The sequence below is a fragment of the Choloepus didactylus genome (genome assembly GCF_015220235.1).
Source record: "Choloepus didactylus isolate mChoDid1 chromosome 11 unlocalized genomic scaffold, mChoDid1.pri SUPER_11_unloc1, whole genome shotgun sequence".
Classification (NCBI taxonomy): domain Eukaryota; kingdom Metazoa; phylum Chordata; class Mammalia; order Pilosa; family Megalonychidae; genus Choloepus; species Choloepus didactylus.
This window is the reverse complement of record NW_023637577.1, coordinates 5,262,902-5,282,242: the sequence shown is the minus strand read 5'-3', so window position 1 is coordinate 5,282,242 and position 19,341 is coordinate 5,262,902. Positions and strand designations below refer to the sequence as shown.

The window sequence follows — 19,341 nt, the reverse complement described above, 5'->3', positions numbered from 1 at the left end:
GTGTGTGTGTGTGTGTGTGTGTGTGGTGTGTGTGTGTGAAACTGGGGGGAGGGGTGTATATGGGAACTCTGTACTTTCTGCATGATTTTTTTGTGTAGAAAACTGCTCAAAAAAATAAATTACAAAAAATATATCACAAGCATTTGTGGTGACTGCCTCATACCTATCCCAAATTCACTCCCAAATTCCAAATCTGAATTTTCAGCTGCTTCCTGAATTTGTCTCCCGAGTGTCCCACAGGCACCACATTCAGTAGTTCAACAAGCATTTCTTGGGCACCCACTATGGGCTGGGCACTGCTCTAGGCTCTGGTGAACTATTACGGCTCAATCAGACACCAAGGCCTGTGCTCATTCTCCAAGGACCTGTCACCTTCCTTCCCTACCTCCCTGTCTCCATCCAAGGGACCACCATCTGCCTCCCAGGCTCACAGTGGGCTTAAACGCTTCTGCCCTTTCATTGCCTAAATCTGAGGTGGGACAGAGACCCTTCTCTTCTCATCACAGGGATCAACCCCAGGACTTGTCCACAGTGCTGACAATGGCACTGAAGGTCCTTGGGCCAGAGAGCCCTGAAAGGCAGCTGTCTGTGAACTCAGTAACTTGTCCTGGTCTGGCTTGGCTCCTTTCCTCAGTTTCTCTCAGTCCAGGGTTGGAACAGGAGAGGTGACAGTCCCTGGGTGGGGGTTGGAGAAACCAGTGGGAGGCAGAAGGCACTAGGGACGATGGTTGCACCACCAGCCTCTGGGCCTCGAGGGACCAGGCAGAATCAAGCACCCCAGAGGGCACTAGCTGATGAACAGCTCCCAGTGCCAGCCAGTCCCAGGACAGGGCATCCCGCCTCAGGCCTGGCTCCTAGTCTGGTTCATGGCTTAGTGCTGTGTGACCTTGGTTGGGTTTCCTAACCTTTCTGAGCAGGCCTTATTTGCAAAGTAAGGATAACTGCAGATACGTCAAAGTGTTGCAGGATCATGAGATAATGTTAGAAATTATCTGCCTGAGGATCATGAGATAATGTTAGCAAAAAAAAAAAAGAAAAAACCTGCCTGCCTTCTCCCCACCCCTCATCCCTGGGGACCCCCCCATTCCCATCCCTGCCACATTGCTTTCTACTACTCCTTTCCTCTGGCCCCACCCTAGCCCAGTGTCCAAACCCCTCCTCACATCCTCTCTGCTAACGGCCCTAGGGATCTCTTTCTATAACACAAATTTGAACTTTGTTGCTTCACTATTTCAAGTCTTCTGCTCACTTGTATCCATGAGTGCCCCTGTGCTCTCTTGCGCACTTGTATCCAAGAGACAATCCAGGCTCCTCAGCCAGGCCTCTGTGGCTCCCAGGACCCGTGGGCTTCTCTCTCCAGTCCCATCTTCTCACATTCCAGTGACTGCACCTCCCAGTCCTGTTTTCTTCTCTGCCCTCCATCCCCGCGGATCCACTCCAGCTCCTCCTCCTACCTCCAAGCCAGGCCAAGCCAGCGGCTCCTCTTCTTTCCTGGGTGCTGGGACCAAACTCATACACAGGAAACTTGCTGAACTTCCTCCCACTAACCATCATGAGTACCACCGAGATGGTCAGCCTCCGGGAAAAGCCATCCCAGTCTCCACTCCCTGTCGCCTCAAATTCCATTACCCACATCAGTCAGGGAAGGCAAGCGGGACACAGCTGGATACAGGTTTATTGTGGCACTGGAGGTGAACAGGGGCAGTGCGTGATGGTGGTGGAGAGAGTGCGGGGTACGTGAAGGCGGTGGGTCAGGGCCGGGAAACTGTAGGCTCGGGTCAGGAGTCGGACTTGGGGCCCCTTTGCCAGCCCTACGGAGCGTCTGGGGCCAGTGATGACGACTCCTGAAGCAGCGACGCCCTCGGCCTGGGCGGGGCCAAGGCAGCCAAGGGCGGGGCCAAAGCTGCAGAGGGCGGGGCCAAGGCAGCCGAGGGCGAGGAGGGGCTCACACGTGTGAGAAGGCGTGGCTCTTGCAAAGGGGCTTGTCCTTCTTGGAGTAGAAGGTCTTTCCTTCCAGGTTGATCTGACATATCTTGGAGGACACAGAGAAGGTCCAGTGATATGGATTGGGGGGTGGCAGGAGAGGCCCTTTCCCAATCTCTCAAGAATCCCAGAAGCAGGGGGCTCCTCCGAAAGAGGGCAGTTTAGGGGCGGGAGAGGGGGCTAGGGGAGAGCAGAGGGGGTGGGGCTTGGTGCCGGCTGGTGGGGGGGACAAGGGGCTCACCGCGCAAACGAAGCAGGTGTCGTGCCAACTGAAGCCCAGGGCCTCCAGGAAGCGGTCCCCGGCATCGATCTTGAAGTCACAGCCACGGCATTTGGTGCCAAACATCTTCTCGTAGTCTGGGGACAGCGTTGAAGAGGAGGAAGGCTGGATTCACGCCCACCCACACCGCGGCCCCTCTCCGTGTCTGGCCCGCACCCCGCCGTACCTCGCTCGCAGTAGGGCGCCCCTTCCTCCATGTAGAAGGCCCGGTTCCGGATGGGCGTCTTGCAGGCTGCACAGGTGAAGCAGTGCACGTGCCAGGTCATCTTCAGCGCGTGCATGATCTCCTGGGAAGGAGTGCGAGTTAGGTGGGGTGGCTTGGTCCCCTCCCAGCTGAGCACAGGAGCACAGGAAGGCTGGCCTGGAGTCCTCAGCCTTTCCTTCCTATGATTTAAACATTGCACCCACATATCTGTGACTTCCTCCTGAGGTCTCCCCACGGATGTCCAATGAGCCTTGCAGACTTGCCACAACCCAAACTCGGATCCCAGTCTCTGCATTCCAAACCTGCTCCTCCTCCAGCGGTTCCAGCTGGGACCCCATCCTTCCATTTGCTCAGGCCAAATGCCCCTTTCCTTCGCACCTCCCATCAAGTCCACCAGTCAAGCTTGTTGGGTTGGCTTCCAAGATATATCCGGATTCTGCTCACTTTTCATGGCTTTCCTGATGTGAACCAGTCACCTCTGGCCCGGATGACTGCCCCAAACTGCTCCTGGCTTCTACCTCTGCCACCCCACAGAGGATTCTCATTACAACTGTCCCATGAGCCCCTTAAACCCCAGTGGGCCTCAATCCTCCACTGCTCAAACCCTGCAGTGGCTCCACACTTCTCAGAGTCAAAAGCCCAGAGAGGGGCCTCCCAGGCCAGCAGGGCCTGGCCTGTCACGTCAGATTTCCTTCCAACCCTGTCTCTCTCCCCTCACATCGCTCCAGCCACGCTGGCCTCCTGCTGATCCTTGAACGCACCTGGCACACTCCTGTCCTGGGGTTTTGCATTGGCTGTTCCCTCTGGCTGGAATGCTGTTCCCCGAGATACCTGCAAGGCTTACCCATCACCTCCTTCAAGGGTCTGCTCCAATGTCACCTTGTCAATGAGGCCCACTCTGACCACACTTTTAAATATTCCAACCTGCCCTCCCAACCCACATTCCCCAAACCTTTCCTAGAGTTTCCCAAACTCTATCCTTTTCCTTTTTTCCGTAACACTTATCCTTTCTGAGATGCTACCAGATACTTTACATATATATATTGATGGCTTAGCTGGCTTTCCTCACTTCTCCTGCCTACAATGTAGGTCCAGGTTGTGAAACTCCAACTGTTCTATCATCTGATATATTTTGACAGAGCCTGGCCCTTAGTGGGTGCTTGGTAACTATGAATTCAATTAGCCTGGTTTTACTGGGAATAGGAAGAAATAGGGACCCATGGGGCTGGCCTCTCCCTGGAGGGCTGGGCTAGCCATCCCCAGGCCCCTCGGGCCAGTCAGGGCCAGTGACATTTGGAACTGCAGCAGGCAGAGGGGGCAGTGTGGGGACCCATGGGGGGAGCAGAGGTCTGTGGGTTCCGCTAGACCTTGCTTCTTGGCTGGGTGACTTGGCTAACAGGTTTGCCTTCTTTTAAGAATTGGTTCCTTCCCTTGCTAATTGGGACCTAAACCCGGACTTTTGGGGTTGTTGTGAGAATGGCCCCAGGCTGGCAGCCCAGGGTCCCAGGCCTAGATGCCTGCAAGAAGGGAATGGAGCCAGTCAGGGTGCACAACAGGGCATGGTGGGGACTGTGTCCCGGGGAACACCTGTTCTGCCTTTAGGGGGCAGTGCTGAGCAGTTCATATGGGAATGTCACCTAGGCTCATGTTGAAATCAAGGTGTTAAAGTGAAATATCCTGATTTTTAAAGGTTGGCTATTGATTTAAAGAACCTGTGGGCCAGTTATCAACTCCTATTTTACCCACTAACTTTTCCTAAATCTGTCTGCTGCTCCCATCTCCCACTGCCCTGGCCCAGGCACAGCAGCCCCCCAGTACCCCCTCCCTGGTCCATCTTCCACCCAGCCCTGGAAGAAGCTTTCTGGGAGGCAAATCAGACCTCATCAGCCCCCTGGCTCCAAACTCCTTAGCACAGCCCCTGCCCACCTCCTCCACCTCACCTCACGCCCTTTCCAATCTTTTCCTGTTGACCTGAGCTATTCCCTCTGCCTGGAAATCTCCCTGATCCTTCTCCAAACTAATTCCTACTCAGGTTTTCAGTTCAGCTTCAAGGCCACTTGCATCCACTTATTCATTGAGTGATGACCAAATGAATGCCTGCTCTACATGGGGTCTTGTGACTGAAGCTGGGGATAAAGCAGTGAACAAAACAGACCTGGCCCCCAGCCCAAGGGGTTCACACCCTGGGCAAGAGAGATGGGGAGCAAAATGAAATGACAGATGTAGTGAGCAAATTGTGGGGCAGAGTATGTGCGACTGATCTGGTGGGGAGGGTGGGCATCAGGAAAGGATTTCCTGAGTTTGAGTACCATATGAGAAGGAATGGAGGAGATAAAGAGGGTGCTAAAGAGTGGTCCTGGCAGTAGAGGGCAGCCTGGGCAAAAAGAGAACAGCACACTGGCTGCAGTGCAGACTGAAGGAGCTGCAGGTGAGTGATGAGACTTGAGAGAGCACAGGATCCCCAGACGATCCCCAGTCTGGGCCAGGTGGCCCTCCAATGTGCACCCCTGAGTTTCCCTCCAACTCCACTGAAATAATCTGCTTCCTTTATGTTGCTCTCCCCATGCTTCATACTGAGAGCCTGGAGGCAGATGCTGTTCTGAGTGCTGGGCACAGGCAGGACAAAGAGTTGGTGTCAGGGAATATTCCTGAGGAACCCTTGGGCAGAGAACCCCAATCAGAGCACCTGCAAGGACCCTGGAGGCCCTGCAAGACGGGAAGCTGAGGCCCCCAGGGCAGAAGCAGCTCCTGCCCTAGAAAGCCAGAGCTGGCTACTTGGTGGAAGCAACAGCCTGGGTAGGGGGCAAGATCAGGGCTTGCCAACCAAGCCTACTCTGGAAACCAAGAGCAGCCCAGCCCCCGGAGCCCCAACTTCTCTTCCGTGGTGTGGGGTGATAACCCTGTCCACACAGGATGTACAACACAAGCTGAACAGGTCAGCCAACAGGAGGGCCTTCATCTGTGGGAAGCAAACGCAGATGCCCAGCCCAAGAGATTCTGGGGTCCAGCCAATTCCTCTAGAACAGTTTGACTGGGTGTGGTCTAGGCTGGCAGGGAAATGGCTGTGATCTCAGGCAAACTTCCTCATCTCTGAGACAGGAATGATGACCAAACTGACTTCATGGTGTGATTGTGAAGCCTGTACACAATTAAGTGCCCCACTAACATTAGCTGCTATTACAATGACAAAGACTATAACATCCATTCTCTCCCTTGTGCCTATGGATGGAGTCACCATTTTTCACTGGGCACATGGCTGCCCCAAATAAAAGACTCCATTACCCAGCCTCCCTGCAGCTGGCATGGTCATATGACTCAGTTCTGGCCAATGGCATGTAATCAGGATTGGGTGGCTGCATCCTCAAAAGATGGCTGCTATGGGCCTTTGGTCTCCTTCTTGCCCTTCTAACTTCCTGCTGGCTAGAATGAGGACATTTGGAGTAGGCTCAAAAGCCATTGTGGACTAGGAGTTGGAAGTAAGTATGTGCTGAGAAAGGCTGAGCAACAAGATAAAGGAGCCTGGGTGCTGCTCACCTCTGGACTTTTCCTAGGTGAGAAATAAGCCGCCATTATTTTGAGTTTCTGCCACTTGCAGGTAATTGAACATGGCCACCACAGAGCTCTCTGGCTGCATCGAGCAGGTCTGTTCATTGGATCCACAGAAGTAAGAAAGGAGCATGAGCCCAGGGAGGGACTAAGCAATTTCTCTGGTACTCTGTACAGCCTTAAGCAATTTCTGCCCCTCTCTGGGCCTTGGTTTCCATATATCTACAACAGGAACCCATTCAGCTGGTCACCTCTGCCTAATCTGCCCTCTTTTCCCACAGGAGTAAAGGACAATGGCTGGCTCTGCCCTCAGCCCCTTCCACCCTCCAAATCCCCCTTCCCCAGCGTGAGCTCCTGGAGGGCACGGCCCATGTATGTCTTGTTCACAGTTGTGTTCACAATTGTCCACAATTAATAAAAGAGAATGAATGAGTGAAGATAGATGGCCCATTATTCTTAGCTCTGGACACACAGTGACCAAAGTCCCAAGCCTGGTTCTGGGTAGTGGCCGGGTTTCCCACCGGAAAACCTGGTCAGGCAATGCTTTGTATCTAGCCCCTGTGGGAAGAACAGGATTTTGAATCAAGTTTTTGAGTCTGGATTTCTGGCTTTGCCGTTTGAATCCTGTGCCCTTAAAGCATATTAGGCCATCTCACAAGAGTCTCGTTTTCTCCTGCATTCCATATGGCAAACACTGGAGTAGCCTCTCCAAAGCCTCTCACAACCCCCCTCTCTTCTGCTTTCCTGCATTTTGGAGGCTGGAGCTATATGATATGGTTCCGGACAATGAGAAAATGACAGTCTTTTTTTCCAGAGTCAAAAGGCAAAACCTTGCTAAAAGAATGCCATTTTCCCTTTCCCTCTACTTCCTGCCTGGAACAAGGACGTGAGGTCTGGTGCTTGGGCAGCCATCTGGCAACCATGACACCAATAAGCTCGAGGACCAAAGTCTCCATGCTAAGGATTTGGGAGCGAAAAAAAGAGCAGGAAAATCCTGGGTCGCTGAAGGAACTCTTGAGTTGCTGTTCCAGCCCTGGAATTCTTAGGATTGAAATTCTGCTTAAATCTCTGCAGTGGGATTTTCTGTTGTTGCAGCATGATACAGTGGCCACATCTTACTTTGGCGTGTCCAGCTCTTCCCTTCTCAGGATAATGTCATCCTGGTTTTATTTGAGGGAACCACTTGTCCCTAACTTTCAGTCTGAGGTGCAGGCAGGGTGGGGTCACCCCCAACTCCAGGGGTGGGTGGAGCCCAGACCTGGCCAGTCCCAGTCATGAGGGTGGCATCAGAGACTGAGCAGGTGACCCGAGCCAGGTCACCACCCTGGGATTTTGTGATGCATTGGCGGGGACAGAGGTGCTCTCTTTCAGTTCGTGGTGCTAAGGTGGGGAGATGGTGACCCTGGAAGCTACTGTGGCCCTGTCTTCGCCACCTTTTATGGAACAGCGTGCTGGGAGAATGAAGCCAACACAGATGAAAACAGGCGAGTGAAAGAAAGAACCCTGGATTCTTAGGGTGCCTTAGGCTGTGGAGTTATTTGAGCCAATCTATTTCTTTCTTGCTCGAGCCCTTTTCAGTAAGATTTCAGTCATTTGTTAAGAGGATCTTGGCTAATGTACTGCTGTCAAGTGAGGCCAATGGAGGGGTCTGCTTATTAATTAGACTAGGGATCCAAAAGGCTCATGCAGGGAGAGCCCCAGATCTAGGAGCTGCTCAGCAAATCCTGCTCAGTGCTGACTGAGTTCGGGACCCGCCAGCCCGTCCTCCCACCAGCCCCACTCACGCCTGCAATCTTCTTCTTGCACTTGGCGCAGCTGGGGGCGTAGCGTATGTCATAGCAGGGCGGACAGAAGATAGCACCCTTCTCCTCGAAGAAGCCACCCTCTTCTAGGACCTTTCCGCACTGGCTGCACACAAACTCCTCGGGGTGGTAGGCATGGCCCAGCGCCACCAAGTAGCGGCCCCTGAGGAAGAGGCGGGGTGGTGAGAGGGGGGTATACAGAAGGGGTGTGTGGGTGGGGGCTCCTGGTCAGAGCCAGGGTGGGTTTATTGAGAAGCTGTGAGGAAGTCTTGGGAGACAAAGTTCATCCTCCCATTTCCCAAACAGGTTTGGGAAGTGACTTGCCCTAGGCCACACAGCAAGGACAGACAGTTGGGAGTGGAGCTCAGCTCTCTCATGCTGCCTTGCCTTGAAGGGGCAGTTGTAGAACAGGAGTAGGGTGATACTGGCTGGAGGCTGAGGATGTGAGCCTAATGAGATGACCTAGAGGGCCTGGCAGAGCACTGGAGCAGGGAGTGGGGCAAGGGGCAGGAGGCCCGGAGTGCTGATGGGCCCCTGTCCTGCCTGTGGCTTCGTCTGGCTGGGCTGAGCCCAGGGACATACATCCTAGGGTGGGGGCCTGCAGGGGCTGAGAATCAGGAAGGCTCTAGAACCTCATGCACTGATTCTGGGGAACTGTATGGCCCTGCTGGGGACCCCAGGGAGCAGTGCAGAGAGGGAGGGGCCCCCTAGGCTAGTCTGCTTGGAGAGTAGGAGGGAGAGGGGAAGAGGTGGCTGGGTGTGGGGAGGCAGTGAGTCTCGGGCTGCAGTTACGTTGTGCCCTTGTGTTGTTGGCACCTTCCAACCCCACTGGGTCAGGGAGAAGTGGAGGTGTGAGGGGGGTTGGGAGAAGTGAATAAGTGGAGGGGTGGGGGTGGGGGTGAGGAGGCAGGGTGGAAGTTAAGAATCTGAGGACCCAGGCTAGCTCCCGCCCCTGCTCTGCCTGGGAACTGAATCCCGACCCTCCAGCAGTGGTGGCTGAGGTGAAAGGGGTGGGCAGACCCATGGGGGTGGCGGAGGGAGGAAACATGCTTGGGCTGGGCCTTGGGACAGGAGAGGCCGGGGTAGGGAAGGTACAGGGCCACCCACCGGATGACTTTGTGGCATTGGTGGCACACCGGGGTCTTGCCGTTGCCATTGTCGCCGCCGCCCCCTCCTAGGCCCCCTCCGGCGGCTGCCTGCACGATGGAGGTGCGGTTCTGCAGAGGCGTGGGTGTGGCGGGCTGGCTGTGCCGGGTCAGCACCGTGCTCGTTTTGTCTGGGGCGTAGCGCTCAGCGAAAGCGGGGTCCACGGCCCAGGGCGGGCGGCTGGTGGGGCTGGGGGTGGTGGGGCCTGCCAGTGCCAAGGAAAGTGGCTCCAGGGTGGGGAGGTGTCCAGGGACCACCAAAGGGCAGCGGGTGGCCCCTGGGGCAGCTTGGAGGAGTCTGCCACCTCTACGCCCCAGGAGGCGAGCCACCCTCTCCTTCCCTTCCACCCCCAGGGCTGAAGCCCACTGTCTCACCAGGCCAGGGTTCCGGGGGGGCGGCTGAGGCTGGGGCTGGGGCTTCTGTCCTGGGCACCTGGCTGCAAGATCTGCCATTCAAGGCCCTGCAGAGCTGAGGCCCCTGGCATCACCCCCCCACCCCCTAACCATGGTCTTGCTGGCCCCATGGTGATGCCTAGGCGTGTGAGGGCTGCTGGGAAGGGCAGCTTCTGTAGCCAGGCTCCAGCTGATTGGTCTATGGTGCAAAGCTGGGAGGTGTAGCAGGGCTTCTGCTTCTGGGGTAGCTCTTGGGCGCCCCTCATCCCGGGGATCTGGCTCTGCTGGCAGGGCAGGGGCCCCTTTGCCAGGCACCCCCTCCCACCCACACTGAGTCTGAACCATCAAACACTCCCACACCCCCAAATGCAAACCAGACCCACAAAGGACAGAAGACAGAGGCAGAGAAAGCAGGGATGAGAATGTTTATTTCCATGCCTGAGCCAGCACAGACCCAGCAGACAGCATAGTTACCACAGGGCAAGGAGGGAAGCAATGTCAGGTGGGATCAGGCCCTGTGCCAGGGGGCAGGGGCTGCGGGGCCAGGCCCACAGGAGGCTCCATTCAGGGGCAGAAAGGGGGTGGGTGAGGTAGGCAGAAGCTGGAGGCATCGAGGGGGGTGCCCGGGTGAGGGGAAGAGAGAGAGCGAGAGGCAGAGAGGGCAGCCAGCCGGCAAGGGGCCGGCTACGACCGCACGTTGAGCACGTGGGCAGAGCGCTGGTGGTGCCAGTCCCGTAGGCGGGTGTAGCGTGGGCTCTGCAGCTCCAGGACATACTTTTCCCTGGGGGCAGAGAGAGAAGGAGGAGGAAGTGGAAGGAAGGAGACAGGGAAGGAGGGAGAGAAGGAAGGAATGATGGAGGGGAGGAAGGAGAGAAGGGAGGAAGAGAGAAGGAGAAAAGAAGAAGGAAAGGATGGATGAAAGAAGAAAGGAAAGAAGATTAATGGATGGGAGAAAGAAAAGAAAGAAAGGATGAAAAGAAAGAAAGGATGCATGACAGAAAGAAGGAATGGATGGACAGATTGAAGGGAGAGAGGGAAAGAGGAAGGATAGAGAGATGGGAGGGAGAGAGCAAGGAAGGACGGATGGAAGGAAAGAAAGAAGGAAGGACAGAATGAAAGGAAGGGAGGAAGGACAGAGGGATGGAGGGAAAGAGGAAGAAAGGAAGAATAGATGAAAGAAGGAAGAAAGGAAGGAGAAAATGGATGACTGGAGAAAGAAAAGAAGGAAAGGATGGAAGGAAAGAAAGGATAGATGGAAAGAAAGAAGGACGGATGGATGGACTGAACAGAGGGAGAGAGGAAGAAAAGAAAGAAAGGATGGAAGGAAAGAAAGGATGGATGGAGAGAAGGAAAGAAGGATGGACAGACTGAAAGGAGGGAGGAAAAGAGGAAGGAAGGAAGGAAAGAAGGAAGAAGAATGGAATGCTCTGGCTGGGAGAGCCAGGAGCAGGCATGAGTGCAGTGGCTGGAAAGGGGTGAGGCAGGAGTTAGCTGACAGGGGCTTGTGCGTCCTTTACCTTGATTTCTTCAGGTGCTCCTCATCCGGGTCTTGCACTGAGAGGGCAGAGGCAGGCATTGGCCGAGGGAAGACAAGAGGCTCACCCCAGCCCTGAGCCCGGCAGAGGGTCCCCAGGGCACCAGAGATGGCTCCAGCTGAACCCAGGCCTGGGCCAGGACCCGGGAAGGAGTGTCCGCCCCACCCCAGGCTGGCTCTTACTGAACTCGGTGCCTGTGAGGTGGGCGAGGATGCGGAAGGAACGGGACTGGCCTGTCCCAGGCCGCGGCCGCCAGTCCTCGGTGTTCTCCATCAACCGCTGCTTGCTGGCGTCTGGGACCAGTGGTCGGGGTGGCTGTCTGTGGGGAGGGGGTGGCTCAGAACCCCGCGCAGGGGGTGGGGGGTGGGGGCACCCCCTCCCGGGATTTGGCACCTGTGGGTAATGGTGACAGGGCCAGAGTGGGGAAGGGAGGGTGGGTGGTGGGGAGTGAGAGGGGAGGAGGGCAGTCAGGGCAAGGAGGAGGCTGGGTGGGTGGGTAGGGACCACTGCCCAGAGTGCCAAAAGGAAAGAAAAGAGGGATAGGCAGAGGGGCTCACTGACTTGTCAGGGGTCTGCACCTGTGAAGGAAATAGACAGATGGACAGATAAAGCCACAGACACAGGGAAGGAAGAGAGATGGGGAAAGGTCAGTGCCCTGACACGCTGGGGACAAAGCTGCACCGAAAGTCTGGGGCTCAGTCGGCCCAACACCAGACCCCATCCCCGGGTCGCTGCCTCCTTTAGCGCCCCCAGCAGGAACCCCACCGCATGGGAGGGCCCTGTGCCTGCAGACCCCGCCCTGGCCGACAGGGGTCGCTGCCGCACGGTTCCAGCCCGGCTGGGGCGCAGTGCAGACGGAGCAGCAGCGGGTGTGGCGCCGCGCACCGCGGACGCACGGACAGGCCGATGGACGCACTGCGTGAACAGGCAGGCACCGACGTACCCATTCTGCTGCGGGGCGCTGTCAGCGGGCGGGGGCGCCCCGAAGGGCCGGGCCGTCTTGTTGAGGGAGGCGCTGGGTGCAAAGGTGTACCGCGGTGGGTCCGCGGCGGGGGCCGGGGCCTGGGCGGAGACAGAGCCGGGCAGGGCGGGCGGGGGCGGGGGCCTGGGCCGATGGGGGGCACCCCCCGCCCCCACATCTGGCCGGAGGCTACGGGGGAGGGGGCGATTCGGGTTTCAAGAGGCCATTTGGGAGCGACGATCTCAGCCTACGTGGGTGCGGGCTCGCAGCACAGGCCGGCGGGATGGAGGCAGGCGAACAGGCGCACAGACGGACAAACAGACATGCGTGGTGGCCGGACCGTGCGGCAGCCTCCGGCTCAACTCCGGGTTCCCCAGGCCCTCCCCAGCTCTGGCCTCTGCCCCTCTACTCCGGGATCAGGGATGGGGTTACCGAGGCTGCGCTGGGTCAGGTAGGTCCACCCCAGGCATCCGACCCCGCCCCGCCGGCCGCCCAGATTTCCCCGGGCTTGCCGCCTACCTTCTCCGGTTTGCTCGGAACCGGCTGGGCCCTGGAGGAGAAGGGGAGGCGGTGAGGGAGGGCCGGCCCCGTGGGTGTCCCCACCCGGCCGGCAGGCGCCCCCACACCTGCTGAGACCCAGGCTGAGGCGCTCCCCGCAGGCCCGGATCTTGTTCTGGGCTTCGATGTGCGTGAGGCCCCCGGCGTTTTCCCCATCGATGGTCAGCACCCAGTCGCCCACCGTCACGCCCGCCTGTGCAGCTTTGCCTCCTGGGGTGAGCTGCGGAGAGACCGTGCGGGTCAGGGCGGCACAGGACTCTGCAAACCAAACTGAGGCCAATGGTGGGCAACCCTGCCCTCTCCCAAGCTGTCCCGCATCCAAGATGCAAAGACCTCCTCATGCAGCAGATTCCTGGGCAGCTGCTGGGTACCAAAGCAACCTGGGGCAGGGGTGGGGCTCATCTGAGCTCCACCATCACCCCAATCACCCTGCTTATTTATCTGCAGGTACCTCTGCCACCCTTTCCCACAGTCCAGAAATTGCTAAGAAGTCAACAAACAGCCATCCTCAGGATAAAACCCAAGCTCTGCAGTGACCACAGCCACGTCATCGCAGTGCCTGAACAGAGCCCTAGGCACTAGCCAGGGCTTCAAGGGCTGTAAGTCAGTGTCACCCCAAGCCTTCCAATGCCACTTCAACCCTCCCCACCCCCATCCTTCGAGTTTCCAGTGGAAATCCCTGGTTCCTGCGATAAGTGAGGGGAAAGAGGAGGCTGGGAAGAGTGGTCATCAGCAGCATCAGCTGAAGCCACCAGGGACAAAAGGAGAAAAGGGTGTGCTGCATGGGGAGCAGAAGTCAAATTATGAAGGCCTCGGATGACAGGGGAAGGAACCAGGGCTTCACCTTGTGGGCAGGAGGAGCCATTGGCAGTTTTAAGGCCTGGGATGAGAGGCCTGGGATGAGAGGAGCTGGCCTCACCTACTATGGGCAGGCAGTTTGCTCTCTCCGCCCCACAATTCATCCCACAGCTGGGGCTGGGACCTGGCCTGGGCCACCCCTTAGCCAGAGGGATCCCCTGTCGGGAGTTCAGGGTTCCAGGCCCAGGCCAGCCCTTTTTGGGCTCTGCAGACTCCAGCCACCCGTTGGCCATCCCAGCGTGGGGCTGCATCCTGATAGACCCCACTGGGCCCTTGGAGCCCTCTAGCTCAGCCCTGGCAGCAGAGGTGGAGGTGGCCTGGCCAGCCTCGGGGCCTGTGACTAATCAGGCTTTCTGTGGGGAAGCACTCAAAGGCAGATTTAGATTACACAGAGCTCTGGTGGGGGGAGGTACAGGCTGCCCCAGGCCCCAGGAGGCAACGCCAATAGGCTGGTGCACAGACTCAGCCTGGGCAGGGAGAGGAGAGGGAAGAAGTTCCAGAGAGATGGCAGAGGGGCCAGAGGCAGAGACAAAAAGGCAGGGCAGCTGGGTCTGCTGGCTCTAGTTCTTGTTTGGGAGGTAAGAGAGCTGGGTGGCTTCTCTACTTGCTAAATAAGAAAAGTAGTAACAGCAGTTTGCATTTGTTGAACACCTACTAGTTTCTAGGCCATATATTGACACTGACTCCTCCAGCGACCCTGTGGAGTTCAGCCTGGAACTGTTCCCATTTTACACCCAGGGAAACGCAGAGATGTTAAGCAACTTGCCCCCCAGTCACCCAGCTAGTAAGAGGCAGGATTAGGATTCTGTTAGGCCCACCTGGAAAGACTCCCTGCCCAGCCTGGCTGGGCCTGGGGCCTGGGTCTCCTATGTCTCCTTTATTTAAACCAACTACTTATAATGGGCTGGGGGAAGTGACACCATTGAGGGGAAGTGACTTACTCAAGGTCACAGTGAGTCAGTAGAAGGGAAACCTGGCTGGGCCACTCCCTACCCAAGTGGGGCAGCTCCTGGGAGGTGTGGGACTGGGGGTCTTGGGTGGACAGGAGTGGCTGGCTTCTGGAGGAGCAGGGTGGGGACTGCTTCCTTCCCTGGGGTGAGGAGGGCAGGGGAGTAGTCAGAGAGGTGGATAGAGAAGCCAGGGAGAACTCTGGGGGAGGTGGTGGCTTCAGTGGAGAGAAGCAGAGAGGAGCTCAGGCCAGGGACAGGGTGAGGCCCCAGGGACCAAGGAGGGGAGAGGCCAGGGGGCAGAACAGAGCAATGGGTGAGGGGTGAGTCAGCCTGAGGGCTCCACCAAGCAGCCCAACCCCCCAGTCCCAGACATTACCTCATCTCCCAGGCCTGGGCCCACAGCCAGCCCTAGCCCCTCCCTCCATTCTGGGGTCAGGAAAGGGGGAGGGGGCTGGCCCAGCTTAGAAAAAAGCCCACCCCGCCTGCTGGTCTGCCTGCCTAGGTCCAACTCCAGGGCTGGGCTCAGCTGGTGGCCCCACCCACGCACAGGGGCTGCTGACGAAGAAGCCTGAGCCCAGAGTGCCCCCAAGAGGCCACATCTGTATGTCCATCCCCTGGGTTACTATGTGGCCCACCCCGACAGATGAAGAAACGGAGGCTGAAACCAGCCAAGGTCCAGGGCTCCCTGGCCACACTGGCCAGCACTTTCCCAGGAAGAGGGGATGGAGGGTAGGTTTTCAGGGCTGGCAAGGCTTGAGAATGTGTGTGTGTGTGTGTGTGTAGTGAGGGGAACAGTGCCCTTGCCTACCCAGCAGGACAGGTTCCAGGGGGACCCTGTGGATATGTCCCTGGGAGGAACACTGGATCCCTGCCTGCCTTGGCCACCAAGCTCATCTCCCACAGACAGACTCCACCTTGAGGCCCCTCTCAGGCTGGACAGTGCCTGAAGCACCCTCTGGACCCCTCCAGGCTGTGCATGCCCGACTTCCAGCCAGCAGCTGCCTGCCCACCGGGCACTTGGGTGGGCCTCCCAGAGCAGGAGGATGTGGGGCAGGAAGTACCCGCCCTCTCCTAAGCCCCAGGCCACAGTGAGAGCAGAGTCACCAGCCCAAGGAGCTGGCCTCACCTACTATGGGCAGGCAGTTTGCTCTCTCTGCCCCACAGTTCATCCCACAGCTGGGGCTGGGACCTGGCCTGGGCCACCCCTTAGCCAGAGGGATCCCCTGTCGGGAGTTCAGGGTTCCAGGCCCAGGCCAGCCCTTTTTGGGCTCTGCAGACTCCAGCCACCCGTTGGCCATCCCAGCGTGGGGCTGCATTCTTGGGCTTATAAGGCAATCCCCCTGCCACAGGGAGGGGCCAGCCCCCAGCTCCGCCCCCACCAGAGCTGAAGCCAGAGCCCTGGAGATTGCCCCGGGGCTGCCCACCCCTGCAAGGGGTCATAGGCCACTGCATCCTGCATGGGCCCAGTGGATGGGGAGGGAGGGCATCATGGAGGCTGGAAAGAGACCCCCTTCTCCCACCCACTCAAACTGCAGGCCCAGTCTGAGTGGCATGGAATCGCTGAACAAACCCCTCCACCTCTCTGAGCCCTGGGTTCCCTCGTCTGGAAAAACAGGATGGCAATTCTTATCCCCTGGGCAGCCGTGAGGCTGAAGTGAAGATCTTACAGGCTGTCCAGCCTGGGGCCTGGCTCCAAGCACTGCTCACTCAAGGGGCTTATACACTTCCTCTTGCGACCTCAGGCTCCCCTCCTGCAGAATGGGCATCCACCTGGCCTCAGAGGTGGGCCATGGGAGCTTCGTGGAATGGCATCTGGTGCAGTGCACTGCTTGGGGAGTGATGAGGGGGCTCCTCTCCCTGTATCCACTTGGTCGGGGGAGGCCTTGTGGCCTTGTTCCATCAGGGCAGGGCAGAGGCCCACCATGTCTCACCACCTGGCTGCTCCCTGACTTGTTGGCCCCTGGCTGGCTCCTGCTCAAACTCCTCCCGTCACCCACTAAACACCCCAGCACCCAAAATCCCCTGGGAGACCCCTCTCCCAACCTAGGGCTCAGCCTTGGCTCACCCGGGAGATGGAGAGGGGCATGTTGAAGTCCTTGCCCCCCTGCAGCCGGAAGCCCCAGGGTGCTGGCCCTTCCAGCACCACCTTGAAGGAATCCATGGTGTCTGCTCCTGGGAGGAGAGAAGAGAAGGTGAGTAGTGGGCATGGCGGACTGGCAGAGGGCCAAGCTGTGCACAGGAGCCTTGGACATAGGCCAGGGAGGCACAGGCTGATGCTGGGCACACCCAGGGCACAGGGTAGGCAGGTACCTTGTCAGGCTGCGGTGGGCAGCTGGCTGCCAGGCCTCACCTTGGAGAGCCAGGGGCAGCCCTCCATCCCCAGGGACTGGGAAGGGGAGGGGAGCCCGTATCCCGGCTGGAGGTGCTTTTCAGCCGGAGGTGGGCCGCTGGGCTAGGATGGCACGGCCTCGCCCCCGCCCCAAGCCAGCCTGGAGCCTGGGGCGGTGGGGTGAGTCAGGGGCCGGCGCTCCTCTCCCCCGCCCCCAGGTCCCGGCAGGCAGGCCGCGGCTGGAGCCTGCTCGGACTATATAAGGCGTGTAAGCTGACACTGAGCAGAGAGACAGCGGAGGGAGCACACGGGGGCTTGGGACGGGAGGGGGAGGGGAGGGCAGGGCAGGGGGAGGGGAGCGGGAGGGGAGGGTGGCGGCTGGAGCGGGTCCTAGCCATTCCGGGACCGGCCGAGGCTGCTGGCGGCCAGGGCGGGACCCCTGGGCGCTGGGGGTGGGGAAGTGAGGCGCGGCCCTGGAGAAGATTGTTGGGGGCCAGGCCCCCAAAGCGCGGCCAGGAAGGGGATCCATTCTGCAGCCCAGCGCGGGTGGTGCCCCGCACACGGGCCTGCTTCCACGCCGACGTGCCTCAGTTTCCCTCTGCTCCCCCGCCTGGGCCCCATGCTTCGGCCGGCTCCCGGCCTCAGGAAGCGGCGCAGGCGCCAATCGGCCCCGCCACAACCGGCTTCGCCACAGGAAGGCGAGGGCGGGGGAAGGGGCCCCGGCCCGTGGGAGGAAGCTCAGTGCCGGCTACGACCCCTAATGCCCCTGTGGTAGCCTCAGCAGGCCCCTGCCCCCACGCCCGGGCAGCCTGAGACGCCCGGCGCGGTCGCCTGTACCTGCTCGGCCCCGCCGGGGCGCTGCTGGGCCGCGGGTTCCCAGGCGCCGCGTTGGGAACGGCGGCCTGTGTTCTGGCCCCGCCCCCGCGGCCGCCGTCCGCTTTGAGCCCGCGCTTGGGGGCGGATCCCTAGGCCACGCCCCCACAGGGCCACGCCCACCAACGACCGGCTTTTCGATCGGTGGGAAGCCCCGCCCAACCCTTCAGCCCCACCCAGCCGCAAAGTCCCGCCTATCTTGGAGCCCATCCTGTCGCTTCAGTGGGGCGGGGCCTGAGGCGGGGCCTGGGAGGCATTGAAGGCGGGGCCTGGGCGGGGCCTGGACTACAGTCCAAACCCGGGGCAGACCCCGCCTCGGTCGCACCTGGCCAAGCGCCTTGATCCTTCCGCTGGCGGAGTGAAGAGAAAGCGGGCCTTGAAACCACCCAGACCTGGACAAAATTACTCGTCTCTGAGCCTTACTTTCCCGCTCGGAAAAGTGGGCGAAGCATACCCGCTTCTCAGGGCCGCGCTGTGCGGGTACATATGGTTTGGCCAAAGGCTCACCCAGCAGCGGCTCCGGAATTTCTAAATCGGAAGGACTTAGTGGGGGCAAGTCGAGGGGGCGCGGGGGAGCTTGAAGCTGCTTTTGCAGAAAAAAAAAAGGGAGAAGATGGAGGGGGCCCTTGGCTCCCCCTGAGCCTGCCCTCCCCTGCGCTCGATTCCACCCCCTGGCACCTACGGCACACGGTCGAGGTGGGCTGAGATTTGCTACATCTCCCTTTGAAGCAGGCAGCGCCTCCGGTGGTGGTGTCCCTACAGTCCCGCCCCCCACACGCGCCCCCAGTGCCCAGCCCAGCAGCTCAGACAGGCGCGGGCAAGGTTGAGCACACATGGGAGCATGCGGGTGAGTGAGGTGGAGGGGAGTCTACCTCGCTCCTGCAAGGACATTTCCACCTTCTTCACATTTTCCCTCTTCTGCATGTTTTCCCTCACTTTACAAATTTCTGGAATAGTTCTCATCTTAAAAAAAAAAAATTCTCGACCCCCCACATCCCTCTTCAGCTACCACCCTTTTATTCTACTCCCCTTGAGAGTTAAATTCTTTCCAGGAATCGTCTATCCTCTGTCTCCACTTGCTTTCTTCTTCTTTTTCTAATGCACCCACTGCAGTCAGGTTCTTGTCCCCACGGGTCGTCTGAAATCCCTCTTCTCAAGGTCCGCAGTAAATGGCAGTTTCTCAGTGTCACTTTTCCCAGCTCGGAGCTCCTGGAAACACTCTCCTTGGCTTCCTGGCTTCCTCCTGCTTCCCTCCTGCCTCCCTTGGGGGTCTCCTCATCTGCCTCTCAAAGTGCTATCAGATCTCCCTTCTTTCACTCTCTAGGACCCCATCCTCTCATGACTTAATACCACCTGTAAGCCAAACATGTCCAAGTTTTATGGCCAGCCCTTACCCCCCTCCAAGCACTCCAGGCCCCAAAACTCAACTGCTTGTACGATGTCTCTTCTTGGATGCCCACTAGATAGCTCAGCCCATCATGCCCCAACTCAAAGTTATGATTTTCCCACCTCTCTGACCCCTTCCTCCCTTATCTAAGTAAATGGCTCCACCAGTCATTCAACAGGTTCAGTAAAAAATATGAAGTCACCCTTCCTTTCTCTTCTCCGCCCCGCCCCCCCCCCCCCCCCCCCAGTCTGCAAATTCCACCTTCAAGATAGGTCCCACTTCCGGCCCCTTCTGGCCTCTGCTGCCTCTGCTATCTGAGCCACCAACATCTCATGTCTGGACCCCTGTAAAGCCTCCTCACAGGTCTCCCTGCTTCCACCCTTGCCCCCCCAGGCTCTTCTCCAGACCGCAGTGAGAGTGATATTTTTAAACAGAAATCACACCTTGTCACCTCGTGCTTTCATATTCCAGTGGGCTGGTGCCGCACTTAAAATAAAACCTACAGGCCTGTGACCTACATGCCCCTAATGAACTGA

The 19,341-nt window shown here is 58.6% G+C and overlaps 1 protein-coding gene across 6 annotated transcripts; it reads right to left on the bottom strand.

Moving 5' to 3' along the window:
• Positions 1–1,657: 1,657 nt before the first annotated feature.
• Positions 1,658–17,519, bottom strand: LOC119524364 (PDZ and LIM domain protein 7). Of its 6 annotated transcripts, none has more exons than XM_037822958.1 (14): positions 17,383–17,518; positions 16,282–16,388; positions 12,477–12,628; positions 12,370–12,400; positions 11,833–11,951; positions 11,447–11,467; positions 11,072–11,208; positions 10,872–10,908; positions 9,337–9,398; positions 8,924–9,167; positions 7,799–7,979; positions 2,430–2,550; positions 2,225–2,340; positions 1,658–2,032 (listed from the first exon to the last, which is right to left on the bottom strand). In XM_037822958.1, the coding sequence occupies exons 2-14, from the start codon at positions 16,375–16,377 to the stop codon at positions 1,946–1,948; spliced, it is 1,404 nt and encodes a 467-aa protein (XP_037678886.1). In that variant the 5' UTR covers positions 16,378–16,388; positions 17,383–17,518; the 3' UTR covers positions 1,658–1,945. The 6 variants fall into 6 exon arrangements, with proteins under 6 accessions (XP_037678886.1, XP_037678887.1, XP_037678888.1 ...); XM_037822959.1 differs by lacking the exon at positions 17,383–17,518 and adding an exon at positions 16,527–16,796; XM_037822960.1 differs by lacking the exon at positions 11,447–11,467.
• Between the last annotated feature and the right edge of the window lie 1,822 nt (positions 17,520–19,341).

Bases quoted from the DNA above. Each gene is read 5' to 3' on its own strand.
- LOC119524364 (XM_037822958.1), bottom strand. From the start codon at position 16,377: ATGGATTCCTTCAAGGTGGTGCTGGAAGGGCCAGCACCCTGGGGCTTC. The intron at 12,401-12,476 runs GTGTGGGGGCGC...CTTCTCCTCCAG, and splicing joins CTCAGCCTGGGTCTCAGCAG to GGCCCAGCCGGTTCCGAGCA. The intron at 9,168-9,336 runs GTGAGACAGTGG...TGGCACTGGCAG, and splicing joins CCCCCCGGAACCCTGGCCTG to GCCCCACCACCCCCAGCCCC.